The sequence below is a fragment of the Nylanderia fulva genome, unplaced genomic scaffold (assembly GCF_048542155.1).
Source record: "Nylanderia fulva isolate GAGA-0341 unplaced genomic scaffold, ASM4854215v1 Scaffold4, whole genome shotgun sequence".
Lineage (NCBI taxonomy): Eukaryota > Metazoa > Arthropoda > Insecta > Hymenoptera > Formicidae > Nylanderia > Nylanderia fulva.
This window is the reverse complement of record NW_028190476.1, coordinates 6,972,501-6,991,726: the sequence shown is the minus strand read 5'-3', so window position 1 is coordinate 6,991,726 and position 19,226 is coordinate 6,972,501. Positions and strand designations below refer to the sequence as shown.

Sequence of the window (19,226 nt, the reverse complement as noted above, 5' to 3'; positions counted from 1 at the left end):
CATTTGAGGAAAAAGTGTCTTTACTCATTTCTCTAGAATAATGTTTAGATAATTTAGTTTAGAGTCATAGCACTTAAAAATACTTAAGCAGTAAGTGATAAAGACTTTTATAAAAGTATGACAATATTGTTATATTGCTTTTACAATATAATTAAATTTTTTTTGTAACTATTTTTATATAAGCGGCTTTAAAAAGAATATTATCTGTGGAAGTTATCTAGAGGATAACTATACAATTTGATCTTTCATCTAGAATCTAGATATAATTAAATTCAAAGTAAGTTTTATAAATAAAAATATGTATTATTTACATCTGCATCTTAGATCAAAAAAAGTATTATTTTATTTACTGAATTATCTAGAATAATGTTTTAATTTAGAATTATAGTACATAAAAATACTTGAGCTATATCTCTTTTATCATTTGTTAGACCTAGATGAATCGCTATATAATTTTATCTAGATATATTTAAATTCAAAATCTAGATGATCGTCATATAATTGTATCTTTTGTCTAAATATATATTTAAAACAAAATCATCTTCATTTTAACTAAAATTAATTTACATATTTTCATCATCTTCATTTAACTAATTCAAAAATCATCTAAACGCAGCATCGTACACACATAAAGAGACAGGATAGGGGATAGAGGAGATGAAATACCAGAAGAGCGAGACGATCTAGATAAATTTAAATTCAAAATCATCTTCATCTTATCTCTAAGATGACTTTCTATATCTTCATCTATCTAATTTAAAAATCATCTAAACGCAGCACAAATAAATCATCTTCATCTTATCTAAGATGACTTTCCATATCTTCATCTATCTAATTTAAAAATCATCTAAACGCAACATCGTCCAAATGTATATTAAAGACTATATTTTCTAATTATACTATCGATGTTAATTTCGATAATCGAGATGAAAGGACTCGGTTTTTCAATAATTACAACATACTCTGCGCGCAAACAAAAAATAAAATAAAATAAAATAAAATAAAAGCGCAATGTACAAGACAGAGAGAAAAAAAAGAGAAACAAAGAGCCAGGATAGGGGATAGAGGAGACGAAATACCACGAGAGCGAGACGGAGCGAGAGGAGAGAGAGGGGAGAACGGGCGCGTGGCAGCGCGTGGTGCCAAATAGGGCATCAGGTGGTTGCGAGACGCCCGCGAGAAAAAGATCGCGCGCGCGTGCGCGCGTATACGTGACTGCTAACCGGGCGCGCACGCACGCGTCTCCGCACAAATGGCACGCGTCTCTTACCCTCCTGTGCGAGAAAGAGAGAGAGAGCGCGCGGTCTCTCACGTATGGCAGACACGCGCGCGCGTGCTGCGTGTTACAAATGTAAGAGAGAGAGAGAACCGCACGCGCGCGCATACCGTCCGGGATAAAATTACTTTCTCCTTTACGCGATATGTGGATATGTCGCGCTTATCTCGTAGGTGATATACCTCACTACGTAACTGCGTTATATGCGCGCGATCGACCGAACGCGAGGCTGTCCTTCCTCGACATGCTGGATATAATAGCAGGAAGAGATGAAGAGTCCTTTGCTCCGCGATCGATTATTCCTCGCATCATCCTGCGTGCGAGAGATCCCTATATCGCGGCATTTCGTTTACGTGGGCGTCCGCAGGAGGGAGACATGATCAAAAAATTGTTTTTTCATTTTAATTTTACTTTTTTATATTAAATATGTGCAGATAAACTCCAGTTCTTTATTTTTAAAAGGAAAGCTTAATTTTTTTTTATCGATTCCAAGGAGGCAAATGCCTCCCTTCTGTATAAAATAATATAAAATTAAGTTATATCGATATGTGTGACGCAGTAATGAGAGATATCGATATAATCGATTAGTTATCGATGTAACGCGGTAATGACGGCTGTATAAGATGCATATTTGCATAAGTGAATACATCTTCTTTTTCTAGGATTTTGCGCGAATACGATTCGCGCGCATAATTTATATTAAGAAATGATTTGCCTCGCGTACAGTCACACCATATTTGTATATCGGTCACGTATATATGAGTTGTTAATAATTACCGGCGAACATCGTAATAGAAATAGTTATAACGACATTATAAGTATCCCGCGAAGTTTGCTCCTTTTTAATTCATGCAGCCAACATCGCGAACATACATATATACATTCAAAAAAAAAATAAAAAAAACGCGACATAATATTGAGTTTTCTCACGTACGAGTTGTTGACAAAATTACAACGTAATTACAGGAGAAAAATAATTCACGCTCTTACAAACAACTCTTTTTAATTTATTCAGCTAACAATAAAGAAAACAGAACGACACCGAACGATAATAGCGCACCATATCTGAAAGACATTCTGAGGATATCCAGAGGACATTCTCAGAATGTTCTCTGAACATTGGGATATGTGTGCTATTAGGGATACCGATTTAAGAGATTTTGTCGAATGACGAAATGGATGTTTTATTTTGTAAGAAAACAAATTGGACAAAATTGTAATGTATTCGCTCTCTCCTCCGTTCTTTTCCCCTTTTAGTTCGCGACTTTTCCTCCATCTTCTGTCGCGTGTTCGCGCGTTCTCGAAAGTACCTCGTGGGGGACGAGAGTCGTGCGCCTCGAGTCTACGTCACAGAGCTCTACGTCACTGGTGAACGGGGTTGAGAGAGGAGTCTCAACGACGGAGAAGAAGAGGAGGAGGAAGTCCGCGGAGGGAGATAGGGGAAGGTGGCAGCGCGCGAAGAGCGAAAAGTGGTGGGGGTAGACATGCTCAGCTATGTTCAGACTGTACATACAAACACGTATATATACATATAGATACATACATGCGCACATATATATTGTATATACACACGATAAGCGTGTGCATCGAAATATATATATATATATATATGTGTGTGTGTGCATTTAAATACGTATATACACACGCGTATACATGTATACGTCACGGCGTGTATAAATACACGCGCGCATACGTACGAGGACGCGCGGCGCACACACGCGTGCGTAGAAGCGCGGAGGAGCGCCGGGATTGGCGGGGATTGGCTGGCGGTCGACTCGGCGCTTCCAAATATGGGACAGTCTCGGCGGTCCATTCATAAAACTACGGGGCGCGCCGCCGCTCGGCTCAGTTCGTGCGCGACCCCCACGCACTGCGCGTCCTCTGACAACTTCACTCTGTGCGCGAGCCAATACACCGAAGCGTACGCCTAACGAAGGAGAGTTTCGCAAAGAGAAAAAGAAAAGAAAGAAAAAACAGATACGAAAGAAAGAGAATACACAAAGAGAGAAGGGAAGAGAGAGAGAGAGAGAGGATAAATAGACAGATAGAGAGAGAGAAAGAGGGAAAAAAGAGAGGGATACAGAGACGCGACATAACATAACGCGCGCGATTCCGCGCTCGCGCGCGCTCGCCTACGCACACACGCTCTCGGATTGATAAACTGTATATTTGCTCTCACTCGCGCACAGATTCGGAGCACGCGTGGAGCTGTGACGGACAACCACGACGTCTTCTTCTCGCATTTCGCGTCGAGAGGTGAGAAGAGGAATTTGGTAATTTCAGCGTGTAGCCGCGCTTCTTCTTCTTCTTCTTCTTCTTCGTCTTCCTCCTCCTCCTCTCGTTGACGGTGCCCCAGGTATATATACTTGACCGAACCGACCGGTTGGTTGGCGAAATCCCATGCGAGACGATCGTATACGCGTAGCTTCCTTCCACGGTGGTGGTAATGGTGATGGTGATGGTGATTACTAGTGGTGGGTTGGTGGTGGTCCATTCCGCAACACCTAGTGTTGCCGGCCGGTGGCATCTGTTATCGGGATAAAAAAAAAGGCGGGAAGGAGGATATACCTTTCTTGTATCAGCCGGCGCGCAAACGGCTCTATCGAGAGCAAGAAACGCGCCAGGCACACACTTAATCGCTGCTACTAATCCCCTGTACTAGCTGAGAAGAGACTAGAAAGAGGGACATAGATTGGGGAGATCATTAACACGTTTATACGGGTCTCTAACATCGTCTCTCGCTCCGTCGAGAGAGAGACAGAGGAGAGAGGAAGCTTAAGAGGCTTAATTGATCAAAGCGTGATCGAGAACACGACAATATTCTAACCATAATAATTACGTTGAACGATACAACCGCAGGCGAGGACACGCAGTGCGGCACCGAGGATTCTGCCATCGCCCAGGGAGGCGACCCGCTCCAGAGGATGACGATGGACGGCATGGAAGTGGTGGGCTCGCAACCGCACGCAGCCACCAGCCCGTTTCTGCTTTCATCGCCGCCCCTAGGTCACCATCATCATCATCATCACGCGACCTTCAATCTGCAGACGGTGCAGCTCAGTTTTGACGCGTGTTTACCTTACAATGCGGCCTCCACCTCGTCCGGCTCCTCGGCCACCTGCGGCATCGGCGGGACACCCGTGACTTGTGCCAATTCGTCGTCGTCCACCAGCTGCAGCAAGATCATACCGACTCTCTCCCTGTCCTCCTGCGTGCCCTTACACGCCCAGCTTCAAATCAGCCCGAGCGACTCCTCGGAGCACAATCATGTTCGGCAGCAGCAGCATCATCATCAGCATCAGCAGCATCATCATCATCGGCTGGACGAGCATCAGCATCACTTGCACGCCGACGCATCGTCACCATCTGTCGACGCTACGGATGGCAAGAGACACCGACAGCCCGATGACGACGATAAGGGATGCATCAGGAACTGCAGGAGCGACATTCACGATTCCAACGATAAGGATAAACCTGGGGATTTAAACACCCCGGTCACCACCAGCAGCGACCTACCCTCTTTCTTCGGCCCTTCCGCACTTGTCGAACCGCCACCGATCTCAGGTATATCTACATCAGCTAGTCCTAAGAACAGGAATTGATGCTCGACAGCGATTTGATTTAGTTTACTGTACTTTAGGTAACATAATTAACATAAAGGGTTTGCTCTTTTCAACTGGACTGACCGCACTAGTGTAGATTTTATTTTTTTTTTTACCCCACATTGCAAGGAAAGGGATCAAGCTAGCTCTAAAAACGAGGATTGATGATCGACAGCGATTTGGTTTAGTTCACTTTACTTTAGGTATTATAATCAACATAAAGGGTTTACTCTTTTCAACTGAACTGGCCGCACTAGTTCAGATTTTATTTTTTCTACTCCACATTAAGGAAAGAGATCAATCTTGAACTAGTACAGCCGGTTCAGCGGAAAAGAACAAACTCTTTATTTTGATTGCTTATATTTCGTCTTGGTATAATTTTGTGTAAAAAAGGACAAGGCAGAGTTGACATATATCTGTGGCGCGTTGTTGAATTTGAGAGAATGAATTGATACGATGCTATTAAATTTTCGCTTTCGGCAAAACCTTTCGCTTTCATTTTATACTTTTAGATTCACTGAAAAAAAATGATTAAATCAATAAATATTTATTTCAATACTGCCAAATGAATCATTTATTTGAAATAAATAAATGTGTTTTGTTTTGAAAAGGATTTTCTTATATCAAATAAATATTTTTCTTATCAAATCAGTATCAGTTTCAAACAAATGATTCACATTTGGCAGTATTGAAATTAAATACTTATTCGAATCCAGTGAATTTTTTTTCGCAGTATACGCAAACTCTTCCTCCGCGCTTCGTGATACCCTGCTACCCCTCGAAATCTATATCATTCGCGGGAATTTAGACGTATTCGTCTAAATTCGCTCTTAAAGGAGATGCATAGTCCAACATCTGCGGCGAAGAGAGTGCCACGAGGTGCTACTGACGTTTATTACACTACCCGTGAAAATACGTAATATCGAAGGTCTCCGCCTGTTGGCGGATCAATACTCAACGACCCCGACATTCAGAGACCCTCCTCTTGAACCTGCACCACCACCACCACCACCAACGCCACCACCACCACCCCCTCTTCCTCTTCCCACTATAGCCCCTAGGTCGGTTCATTCATGCTTCCAGCCGCCCCTCTTCCTTCTACCCCTGTACCTTCGTCACCCTCAGTACCGTAATAACTTTCAGATAATTGCCGTATGGTATCTTTCCTATACGTGCATTATATTTTTTCTTCAATTTCCATCATTGTGTGAAATACATTTACTGAAAACGCACCTTTGCAATATTGTCTCCTCATACATTTGATTAAAACAAATGATGTATTATGCTATGGAAAAATAGATAGCGAATCGAAAAGTGCGCACAATGCTTTGTAATCTGAACGAAAAACACTTTCTCAGCGCTAGTTGGGACAATTATACATACAGAGAGAGGAAGTAACAAAACGCGGCAGGATGCAGACAACAGATAGAACCATTGTTAGATAAAGTCACCCCCGTATCACGCTGTTCTTCCTGTCGGCTCTTGGAAGAGAACACATATACATATATGTAAAAACACACTTATACACTTATGCAGAAAACGCAAGTCCTGTATCTACGAAACTGAGAATAACGAGACGATTTGATTGATATTTTACAGGCAGCCTGGCGGGTGAGGATCTTTCCTTGGAAGAGGCGACCGCGGAGGAGGACGAAAATGGCGCGTCCGCCGGCAGAGATCACCGACACCATCACCATCATCAGCAGGACACGCGAAACACGTCGAACGCGCCTTCCTCGAGTCCACCGTCGCGCCACCATCAAACCCAGGACGAAACGGATCGCTGCAACGTGTTGCAAGGTGGTGTAATTTTATACTCCTCACCGCATTCCACGTCCACCGTGCCCGCGACGAGCGTGAACATCTGCAACGTCCCGACGTTGACCTACCGCGGCGTTTTCACCACGACTTGCACGCAGTCCTCGCCCCTGAACAACCTTCAAGGCGAGCAGCAGCAGCAGCAGCAACAGCCAACGACGCAGGAATTGTGGGCGCCTTTACCCTCGCCAACCTTAACCTTAACGGGTCAACCGTTCCTTCACCCCAACCTTCACTCGACCGCGTACAGCGGCGAGACCGTCGAATTGCTGCAGGTCGATTCGAAGCCGCCACCTCCGCCACCCGGTTACCACGACACGCCAACTACTACTCCAGCGGGCTGGCTGACGGGTCACGAGGAGGCTTACGATCCCGGTCTCCTCTCTCACCATCACTCGCACACTCATCATCAGGAAGCGACGTTGAAGCAGGAGCCAACCGGCACACCCGGTTACAACACTCCTAGCGTGCAACAGTCTCAACCAGCTCAGGCGCAAGCTCAGCAACAACAACAACAACAACAACAACAGCAACAACAACAACAAGCTCGACCGCCTAATGCTGGCTCCACGGGGATCCAGTTGGCCGAGTACAATCCGAGCACGTCGAAGGGCCACGAGATCCTCTCGCAGGTCTATCAGCAGAGCGCGCTGCCGCTTCAGCTGGTCCCGGTAAAGCCGCGAAAGTATCCGAACCGGCCGAGCAAGACGCCGGTGCACGAGAGGCCGTACGCCTGCCCGGTAGACGGCTGCGATCGCAGATTCTCGCGCAGCGACGAGCTCACCCGGCACATACGCATCCACACGGGCCAGAAGCCGTTCCAGTGTCGCATCTGCATGCGCTCCTTCTCCAGAAGCGACCACCTGACCACCCACGTGCGTACGCACACGGGCGAGAAGCCGTTCTGCTGCGACCAGTGCGGGCGCAAGTTCGCCAGGAGCGACGAGAAGAAGCGCCACGCGAAAGTGCATCTTAAGCAGAGGCTGAAGCGAGAGGCGTCGCACGCGAATCCGAGGAGCCACCCTCAGAGCCACGCGTCCTCGCCCTGCAATCAATGAATTCCACGAGCTACAACGACGTTGAAGAGGCCCCCTTGAACGTTCCGAGATCTCATTATTACACTTGCGTCTCACGTTTCCGACAAATTGTGATCTGTGTCACCCTTTCTACCCCTCTGTCTCTCCTTCCTTCTCCTCTCTCGTGATGACCGATGAAGAAAACGCGGAGACCTTTAGACGGTCGAAACCGTCATCGACTGATCCGTCATTTGTCGTCGGCTCATCAGCTGTTTACGTTAATCTTATATTGAGGATGCATGATTGCATGCAGCACGGAAGGAATTTTTTGAAATTGCACGCTGAACAAAATTGTTAACTTGACTAAATTGTAGTATTTTGTTAATTGAACATATATTAGTATTTAAGTGAAATACGCGTTTTGTTGGATTTAATGTTAGATTTAATTTAAATATTATTATATATTCAATTAATAAGAAAATAATATTTAGTCGAAAGGATTTAGTCAGGTTGAACAAAATTTGTTTCAGTGCAGATATCGTATCTACGTAACGTAACTGTAAAATAAAACAATTTGCTCATTTTAAGGAAAATTGTTCGTGAATCAGAATAAGGATTAAACGTTGCCACATGTGTAGTTCTTATTCATATATACTGTGCGTAAGAACTTGGTTGTATTTTGAGATTTACCGTTGACTGAGACAAAAAACGTATGAGAATATATAGTTTATTCACTGTACTCGCAAAAAAATAATCTTTCTCTCGCGTCACATAGCGAAAATTTAAAGTACTTAAAATATATTAGAAGAGCATTTACAATCATCCGGACAAAAACAGACGTATTTAACCGCAACACGCACCGAATGGAATGGTTAATTATCAGAATTACATAGTAATCCCATTCTTAAACTATGAAACATTCTCTGCTTTACATGTACTTTGTATCTCTTAGCTTGTATCCAGACACGAGATATGCGAATACCACGAGAGCATGGGCGTCCGCAGAGGGGGTTTTTCACCCTCTTGGAATCATTTAAAAAATTCATTAAAAATCATTAATATTTATTTGCACATTTAATATAATATTAAAAAAAATGAAAATTTAAAAAATTAAATTTGAAAAAATCAAGAAAGGACGACAAAAAATCCTGCGGACGCTCATGGTCGCGAGATATATCTAGATGTCATTGAGCGTTGCGAGAGCATTTTCGTGCAATTGTATAACGTGAAATCGATACCATCCGCAGCTTCCGAGAATCATCATAGAGTGAAGCGGAAGAGGGAGAGATTGAGAGAAAGGAGGGGGCAGCAATGCGTTTCTCTCTCTCTCTCTCTTTCTCTGATTGCATACGACCGTGTATGAGAATGTAATGCTTCGTGAAACGATAAATATTATGTATCGATTCGTTCCATGGTCAATACGAACTCTCTCGGGACTCTCGGTATTTAAAACATGTGTCTTTTCCCCGTCAAAAAATTCATGTTTCATGAAGCTGTATCACTCTTATTAGGCAAGTCTATCTTACAAAGAAGGCAGGTCTACCTTATAGAAAGAGATTGTTGACAAAAGGTTCGCGGCAACGGAAATAGAGATATTTTTTTAAGTATATATATATTTGTATATAACTATAATTCTCACACACATACGTACATATACACACACGATCAAATCATACAAGAATAATGATCAAGATGAAAAAGTATTTATTTTTGAAAAAAAATTTACAACGTTGCGTTATATAGAAGATGTATAGGCGCTAAAAAAAAGTTCCTCCTCTCATAAATGTCGTTAGGACAAACTTGTGTTATTTGTTAAATTTTTGGTGCTACATGTACGCGACTCTGTTGCGCTCTACTAAAAAAGCCAGAGACAATATATTTTCCGTAAATTTCTCGATACGTTTTAGAGAAAGTTTGCACTTACATTGTGAATTTTGATCTTGCAGTGATCGCTATTTTTTAATCGTTCTCTCATATTTTATACAGGATGTATATAAATAAATGCGAAAAATTTTAGGAGACGTTTCTTTGTTGAAAATTAAGTTTTTATTTTTCTCAAATTTAAAAAATGAACTAAATTTCATTTTTTTAATTTGTCTGAAATTTTAACTCCTCACAGGGAGGGATATAAGAATATATATTTATATAAGAAATCTTCCTTAATTTTCGATAAAGAATCATCTCCCAAAATTTTACGCACGTGTTTAGATACACCCTGTATAAATTTGCGTCGTATCACCGTATTTTCTTCGTGCTCCGAACACGCTAAATCTCGGCTGTCTCCGTCAAATACTTCCAATTCTCACTCATTCTTGCTTCTCCCTTTTCATATTATTGTAAAAAAAGATCTGCAAATTGTAATTAGACGTGATTATCGTTGTTGAAAGAAATATTGCGTGTACATATGTATATAACTTATTATACATATATAGGTATATATATATATATATATTATATATATATAAAATTGCTGTATGTATATGTAAAATCTAATGTCGTTCTCTTGCCATCTTTTCTGTTCTTCATTTCGCATTACTATCCCATACGTGTATACATATTCAGCAATTGTTAATGTTATGTATATGTTGCTCTATTTATTAACAAAATGACTATATTTCAAATGAATATATTGTTAATGTTAAATAATGATTTTTATTATTGTAATATTATTATTCAATCGTGCAATGCGTTACAGAAAAGATTCGTGGTATCCACAAATTACACTTGTAAAGTCGTATGCGCACACATACATATATACATATATATACATATATGGACACATTGTATAGGCGTATGCGAACGCGATGATACGCACTATTCTTTGACATTGTAACAAATTGTAAACGCGAAGTAACGAATACTTTTCTTCTTCTTTTTTTTTTTTTTTTAACAGATAGTATTTTATCCTATCGCTAGATAAATTATATATAATTATTATACATATGGCGCTCCGAGTGCAATGCACACACATAACAAAAACTCCCGACTACCTGTATATTCGTGTTGTCATCATCGCTCCTGCATATGCTTTCTCTTTGCGAAACGGGTAACGCGAACAATCTCTTGCAACAATTATTAACAGAAATACAATTAACACTGACTCGAGGGCAAGTTGTTGATTATTTTCGTAACCCTTTCACAAGAGTTATATATATATATATATACAGACTTTTCAAAAATTATCAAAAAGATGCATTCTCGAAAATTTTATTGATAATAATTAAGCGTTAAATTAATGTTCCATTACAAATTTTATAATATTTTATTTACTTTTATTTTATACGCTTTTACATTTGCTTCAATATTTTTTATTTTTATATATTTATTCAAAGATCGCTTTTTAACTGATTGTAGAAAAAATCAGTTCTGGTAAAAATATTTCACTGAGTTTCAACATTTTTTTTTTTTTTCAATGTCCTTTGCATTAACAAACACAAAATGTATAAGCTTGCACAGTATTCGTTTATATATTATAATCGTAAGCACATTCCAATAGGTAGTATTAAAACAAATTAATCTCTTAAAATTTGAAAATTAAAAATTTCCATTTAATTAATTGATTTGAATTGAAATTTGGATCTGAATAAAGATATTATTTATATAAAATTCTTTGTGTACTTTAACAAATTTCCTTTAGCAAAATTAAGCTCTCTTTATTTTGCTAATCGTTTAATAAAAATATAAAATATGAATTTAATTTTAATATATAAATATTAATACAAAGATTTCGACAGATTGTTGGATAGCAAATAATAAAATTAATTTCACTTTTTAATTTTAACTATACTAAATTGCGATATCTAATAAAACATTTCCCGAAAATTATAATACAATATTATTCAACAAAAGTTTGAAGGAATATTTCAATTTTTAACAGGATCTATTTTTATTTTATATATACATTCACGACACGCGCCTGTTTTTTATTCAATATATCCGCCAGAGTAATTGTGCTGTCAAAACATTATATTTTTAATAACAAAGTAATAAATGTTCTGTCATCGCATCCTTGACGAAGTGATCAAGTTCCCAGAAAGTCGAGGAGGTAAATCCCGAATAAGATGCATATGCGAATTTTTTTCCAACCAGACGACATCGTTGTTACAAAATATTATTTTCGGAGCAAGATATTCGCACATTCATTCGTAGGCGACGGGTTTCGCGGTTCGCGACTATCGATCTCTCGAATATTTTGCACGGTTTCGGTAGCTCTCGGTGCGTAGAGAAAGAGACGGAGCGAGCGAGACGCGCAATACAGCCACTATATATAGGTATACAGGCGCCTATATAAGAAAGACAGTGCGCGCGCGAGAACGGCGGGCACGAGTGAAGCTGAGAGCATGTCTATAAATAGGACCGAGAGCGAGATGAGGCCTCCTCTGCACTTCGCGATACCTTCTTCTGCCTCTCTCCGTCTCGCGAGAAATCCCTCTGCGCGCGAGAGGACTCTTTCTTTTTTTTTTTTTTCCTTTTCCCTGCAACACGTCTCTTTCTCTCATTCTCTTCCTCTTTTTTTATCTTCATAGATATCCCGAGTTGGGACAATATCGCTTCTTTTTGTTTTTATTTGCTATTATCTTGTTCCCTTCGATAAAATGTTTCCTGGCAATTTAATATGTAAAATTCTTTTGGAGTTGGGAGATATTTTTATTGTAATCATTCTTCCTTTTTTTTCATCTGAAATAAAATAAAAAAAAAAATAATAATAAAACATTCTTTATAAAGGAAGAATAATCTACATTTATTTTTTAAACAAGTGTCTCTAAAATGCTTTTTATTATATTCATATATATTTTTTATCAAGCTATGAGTAACCCTATAATATATCGTGTCTGATTCGAAACAATTCGGTCGATTATTATCGATTAATAAAACACGTGATGTCACGTGATCTCACTTATTGTCAATTTTGAATCGAGGAACTCGAGAGAACATTTGCTCTTCCTTAAAAAAAAAAAAAAAAAAAAAAAAAACTAGAATTTGTTTTGCATATTTAATATAAAAAATGGAAAATAAAAAAATTTTAACCATGTCTGCCTGATGAAAAAATCCTGCCCATATATGATGACGTCATACACAACTCGAGCTTATATTTTATTAATCACTATTTATCTTACCGATTAAAACATCAAGATTTCAATTATTCGGGGTGATATTTTTCGGGATTAGCGGCGTTGATATATTTAAAAAAAAAAAAAAAAAAAAAAAAAAAAACGCATCGGAGCGCGGGGTGTCGTTACTCCGCCACAGCATCCGCGAGAGACCCTGGGCTCTGGGGGTTAGGGTCACGTCATGGAGAATGAAAGAGTGGAGGAGAGGAGCGAGAAAGAGAGAGAGAGTTCATTGAGCAACGGCACGTGTACGCGATAGAGAGTATGCGGCTTCGATATGAAGTGGGATAAGGGTGGGAGGGAGCGCGCGGTGGAGTAGTAGGGCGAGAAAAGGGGTTGCCAAGCGACCATAACCGAGCGGGTTGCCCTTGGCGACTAGTTGCGTCACTGCAGCGTCGCGTGACGTCACGCGACGCCACTGCCCTTGACCGTCGAGACCGACACTGGGGAGAGCGTCCTGGCGCGAGCCTGATGCTCGCAATTCCTGTCCTGTCTCTCCCACCCCCTACCCACCCCCTACCCACCCCCCGCACTTCCTGATTCTCAGGATCAAGTCTATACATAGGAACAAACTATAATATGCGAATATATGTATTCAGTTGTGCTTGCTGTTATCTAAATCAAATTATGTAGATGATCATCTACAGATGAAATTTTTTTTTTCGCGTTATATCTTATCTTTATATATATAGATGATAAAAATATATGTATTATCTATATGTGTATCTTAGATGAAAAAAAAAGTATTAGCTTTATTATTAAATTATCTGGAATAATTTTCAGATAATTTTGGTTTAGAATCATATAGCACATAAAAATGCTTAAATAGAGTAGAGCTTAAACAGTAAGCAATAAAAATATTAATATATGTATTTTTATATCCCTTTTATAATTTACATCTTTCTTTATAACTGCGTTTACATATAAGCAGTCTTAAAAAATATTATCTAAATGAATCGCCATATAATTTGATTTTTTATCTAGATATACATTTAAAACAATTTATATATTTTTATTCTATCTAAGATAAATTTACATTTTTTTATCTAAGATAAATTTACATATTTTTATCTTATGTAAGATGAATTTACATATTTTCATCTAAGATAAGTTTACATATTTTTATCTTATCTAATAAGATAAATTTACATATTTTTAACTTAACTAAGATAAATTTACATATTTTTATCTTATTTAATATGAATTCACATTTTTTTCTTATCTAAGATGAGTTTACATATTTTTATTTAAGATGAATTTACATATTTTTATCTAAGATAAATTTACATATTTTTATCTTATTTAAGATAAATTTACATATTTTGATCTAAGATGAATTTACATATTTTTATTTAAAATAAATTCACATATTTTTATTTTATCTAAGATAAATTTACATATTTTTATCTTATCTACGATGAATTTACATATTTTTATCTCATCTTTATCTAGCTAATTTTAAAATCATCCAAGCACGAGACTATATATATATATATATATATATATATATATATATATTCGTAGTGTCTTGATACGCGATTTGAAATAGCATTAACGCGCTCCTGCCGGCGCTATTTTCGGAATTACGTGTCTCGATTATTGTTACGGCGATATAGAGTCGCGAACGGCGATATATGTGACAAGCTCGCGTTGCGAGCAGTCTCTCTCGGTAATCGATTGACGCGAGTTTACACATCGTATGCAATATTTATAGAATGACGCGCGCGAAGCTTACTTAACACACGTAATGGACTTATTTAATACAATTTCAATGACGGCTGTTCATCGGTTCCTATATATCATATATATTTTCTTTTATATTTATTATCACCGGTGTCGATATAAAATCGATATCCAAGTTCTTTTTTTTCGCAAGATTATTATTAGAAGTATACATATGTATAGTTATATCGGCACGGAAATTTTTCAGTATGCTCCTTTTGCATTCTTCTGCATAAAAAAATTTCTTGTCATTTTATTACATCATAATAAAATTATGTAATTAAAACGAATTTTATGAAATGGTTTCTCGCTTGCAAAAGTGTGTCTAGACAATTAATGAAGGAGAAAAAAAACCATCAGAACAATAATGTCCACTCTCGTTCATATTCTGCATCAGATGCAACAATAATGGAGTGCACATTTTACATTATTTTTTATTATTGTAATATATACTAAAGATTAAAAAATGTCTGTATGTGCTTTAAACAAAACTGCTTTAAATAAAGCTCTCTTTTATATTAAATATCATAAAATATATCTATTGTAAATAAAAATATTCATTTTTGTTTTGACATTTTGTTGTTTTATGATTGCAAATGTAACAGATATTAAAACTCATTATTGGATTAAGAAACATATGATGCTCAAATAAAAATAACCGAATGTTGTCTTGTTAATACCGCCGTTCCTTAAATCCTACTTAGTGGAGACTCAAACCCCATTTAACGGAGAGTCGAACCCTATTTAGCAGAGATTCAAACCTTTTTAGCGGAAATTCAAACCTTATTTACTGACGATTTATTTTTCTGGAAAATTTGAATTTTGAAAATTCTCTACATTACAATCGTCGTACATCTTCGATTCACAATTATTACTAAAGTTGACAATTTGTTAGAATTCACATATAATTATAATTAATGCATTTTTACGCATGTTCGATAAGGTATCGGATGAAATATATTTGACTCTAATTAAAATTAAAAAAATAATTATTGTTCTTAAACATCGCTACAAATCTTTAATTTTTAATTGAATTTGTTTTACTTTGATTCTTTTATTTGATTAAATAAATATATTACGTGAACAATACATTTAGAGATATATCATTGTGATATACCTATAACAGAAGGATATCATTCAAAAATAAATATATATTGCTTATATCTCTTTTATAACTCTAAGATAGAAATTATATATTATTTAAAATCGAAATGATACAGAATATGATAAGCATGATTTTATTTTTATATATTTCGTGCAATTAATTTAGAAATATTTTAATATTCGAAGTAATATTTAGATAACTGTACAATTAAAAATAACTAACAAAAAACGTGTATCAAAATGATAAAATTTAATCTACGATGTAAAACAGTAGCTGCAGTCTTACAGCAATAAATGTAAAATATCATGAATTTTTCAAAAATGATAATAATAAATGTTACAATTCTATTAATTTTTATTCGAATAATTACATATTATTAATAGTTATTCCGACGATCATCTAACGGTATAAGAGCTTTTATTAATTAACATGTGACATTACTGTGTTTGATTTCCGATCAATCAACTTTGAAAGTAAAGCAACCAATTAATAAATATGATCGACACGTATTACATGTACGATGATTTTTATGATGCTCAAATTTTGGTGATCATGGCGATAACGTGTATGATTACATGAATGATATGCTATGTCCGGAATTTGCAAACTATTAATATAATGAAAATTATAAAAAGTCTATTAACGAAACTTGTTAGGCTTGACATAACATCTGTTGTCATCGAAAAATTTAAACAAGAAATTTACATTTAGTTAAACATTTACATAAACATTTAGTGAAGGTACTTTTACTTCGATAACAGAACTATAAATTTAATGAAAAATTATATACATTTTACAACCGAACTAACACAATTTATTATAAATTTTATAGATGTAACATCATGTTACATGTAACGTATATGTTAGTTGTAATTTCCCACTCATAGATGTAACATTTTTAATATAACATATATTACATTGAAGTCATATTGTCATTATATCCCAAGATAGCACTGACTTATCAATACATCCATGTGCTATTTGGTATATAATTACAATATAACTACAATGTAATATATGTTATATTAAAAATGTTACATCTATGAGTGAAAAATTACAACTAATATGGATGTTACATGTAACGCACACGTTATATTACCTGTTACATTCCGTTTTATTATAGCAATGTAACAGTTATATATCGGTGTTTGCTGGGTAATTTCCATTATTCTTTTTTCAAAAGTAGTATATAAAACTTGTATGCTTCAAACACACACACACACACACAAATAAAATCATTTAAATTGTTACAAATACTTTTCTAATCAAAATACGCAAATCAATAAAATTTTGTATATGAATTAAAAGATATGATTTTACGTTTTGTTTTTATAATTATTTTTTTATCTTAAATATTCGTTTATGATATTTTTATATCAGTTTTATAATATTTTTTAGTCATACAGTATCATGATAAAATTTATTTCTTCTCATTTTGGTCAAATAAACAGATCATATATTTAATCTATCAAACAATTTATATTCTCTTTAAAAACAAATTATAATTAATGAAATATCAATCCCCTTATGCAAGATAATGCATAGATCGCTCACACAATTTAATAATTTTTTTAACTTCATCATACATGGTTTAAATAGTGTAAGCAATATAATGTTCTAGCCGATATTCCTATTCGTAAACATATATAAGGAATAAGAAAAAAAATTACTGTTGGTATATATACCTAAGTTGATATTTTCGATAATGTTTTTGTTTATGATTGTTCAAAAAGTTCTTTCCAAGAGCAATTATTAACGTTACGACTCTCAAAAGTTATCCTCATTGTTTCGACAACTTCATATTGTGTGGTACAAATTTACAAAGTCTCTTCTTTCTCTGTTCGAAGTCAATAAATCAAAGTTTTGTGTGAAAAAACCTTTTAAATATAAATTATAATATCAGTTGGAAAGGCTAACAGAAATAATAAGAAACGCACTGCTTCGGTTAAACAAAAATTTGAAAGTGTCATAAACAAGATATAGTGATACAATATATGAAATGGCTGCAGAATATAATGTTTGTCGAAATAATGAACGTTCTCAAAATCCAGTAAATCAATCAATCGAACAAGAAGTAGATCTGGACAGAAAAAGTCATTCTTATGATATCTTGGAGAGCGAATTATATAAATGGTTCCGACAGTGCAAAGAATCCGGAAATATGGTTGGATATCAGCAATTTCGGACTAAAGGATTCAAACTTATGAAAAAGTATGATGCACCAAAAACATTTGAGGCCAAACAGGCGTGGCTGCGTCGTTGTATGAAACGTTTGGAAAAACTGGAAGAATCTGCACGCGAAAGTGATCACATTAAATCATCTGCTAAACAATTTTCAATTCAAGAACTCACTCATCAATTGGGGCAGGGGAACATTAAAAGAGATAATGTTTATATTATGTTCACAAAACGATTCACATGGCATAGATTTCTTACACCGAAAGACCAGAAGAAAATTAACATACTAAAATTAAAAGGCTGCCTAAATGTTACATTTTGTACAAATATTACAGGTGACCATAAATTACCACCATTTTATTTTTATGACTGTATTTTGAAAAAAACCCCTAAAGATTTTAAAAAAATTCCTAATTTATGTACATCAAAAGATAAAATACAAAAAATTCTCACAGATTGGTACAATAATCATTTTGTGACATTTGTGAAAAAATGTCAACAGAAAACAAATGTAAGCGACAAAGTGCTTTTAATCGTTAATTCTTTCGAGATGCTTCTTAAAGTTCATGCAAAAGATATCACGCAAAATGACAATTTCGAGATACGGTTTATTATAGAAAACACGTTGCTTTCTGTAGTAAAATATATTAATAAAATAATAAGAACAGAATGTAGAAAAGTATTTCAAGATTTTTGCACATCTTACGATATGAACATTTATATTACAACGATTGATAAGGCATGGGATAACATTCGGTCTGAAACTGTCGAAACATTATGGAAAAACTTATCAGATTCTTGTACAAAAAAAATTATTAATGTAACTGAGGAAGATACCACTCTCAAGGAAATATCAGCTCAAGTAGAAGAACCGAAAAATAAAAGTGTTGAAGAATACAGAGAAGAAGTTACCCCTCCAGATGATATAATAGAAGATCTCAATTCTCATTCAGAAGATGAAGAAAAAGAACATCAAGAACAACAGGATAATGATAAAAATAATGAAGAACTTACAGGTAGAGTAAATATAATTTTTATAAAATTAAGGATTGATTTAAATAACGATTGTATTCTTTCAGATAATTTCACAAAATATTCGAACTCTGCCCAAAAAATCGATGGAACAGACGAATGTCAACAACTGGAAAGCACAGGATCCGCACATAACATTATAAGCATGGAAGAAAATAAGCAAGCCAACTAATGAAGATGACACCACGATTGATAGTACGATAGAATTAACTTTACACGAAAAGATTTTTAACGCGTTTCTCTAAATATTTGTTTGATAAAATGTAGCTTTTGATGAGTATTTTTAACACAATACATAAGATGGAATATTAAAATTTTATATAGAAATATAAAAAACTTAATATTTTATCTTTAATGTTTTATATT

The 19,226-nt window shown here is 36.0% G+C and overlaps 2 protein-coding genes across 2 annotated transcripts; both read left to right on the top strand.

The window, feature by feature from the left end:
- The first annotated feature begins 3,029 nt into the window (after positions 1 to 3,029).
- On the top strand, positions 3,030 to 10,818 carry LOC114937761 (uncharacterized). The gene is made up of 2 exons (XM_029311361.2): positions 3,030 to 4,840; positions 6,478 to 10,818. Exons 1-2 carry the CDS (start codon positions 4,201 to 4,203, stop codon positions 7,752 to 7,754), a joined length of 1,917 nt encoding a protein of 638 aa, XP_029167194.2. The 5' UTR covers positions 3,030 to 4,200; the 3' UTR covers positions 7,755 to 10,818.
- A 6,575-nt stretch (positions 10,819 to 17,393) lies between these two features.
- LOC114937816 (uncharacterized) lies at positions 17,394 to 19,154 on the top strand. The gene is made up of 2 exons (XM_029311461.2): positions 17,394 to 18,844; positions 18,908 to 19,154. Exons 1-2 carry the CDS (start codon positions 17,650 to 17,652, stop codon positions 19,030 to 19,032), a joined length of 1,320 nt encoding a protein of 439 aa, XP_029167294.2. The 5' UTR covers positions 17,394 to 17,649; the 3' UTR covers positions 19,033 to 19,154.
- Positions 19,155 to 19,226: the final 72 nt, after the last annotated feature.

Excerpts from the sequence above, each read along its gene's own strand:
- LOC114937761 (XM_029311361.2), top strand. The coding sequence starts at position 4,201 with ATGACGATGGACGGCATGGAAGTGGTGGGCTCGCAACCGCACGCAGCC. Across the intron at positions 4,841-6,477 it reads CGAACCGCCACCGATCTCAG|GCAGCCTGGCGGGTGAGGAT; the intron begins GTATATCTACAT and ends GATATTTTACAG.
- LOC114937816 (XM_029311461.2), top strand. The coding sequence starts at position 17,650 with ATGGCTGCAGAATATAATGTTTGTCGAAATAATGAACGTTCTCAAAAT. Across the intron at positions 18,845-18,907 it reads AAATAATGAAGAACTTACAG|ATAATTTCACAAAATATTCG; the intron begins GTAGAGTAAATA and ends GTATTCTTTCAG.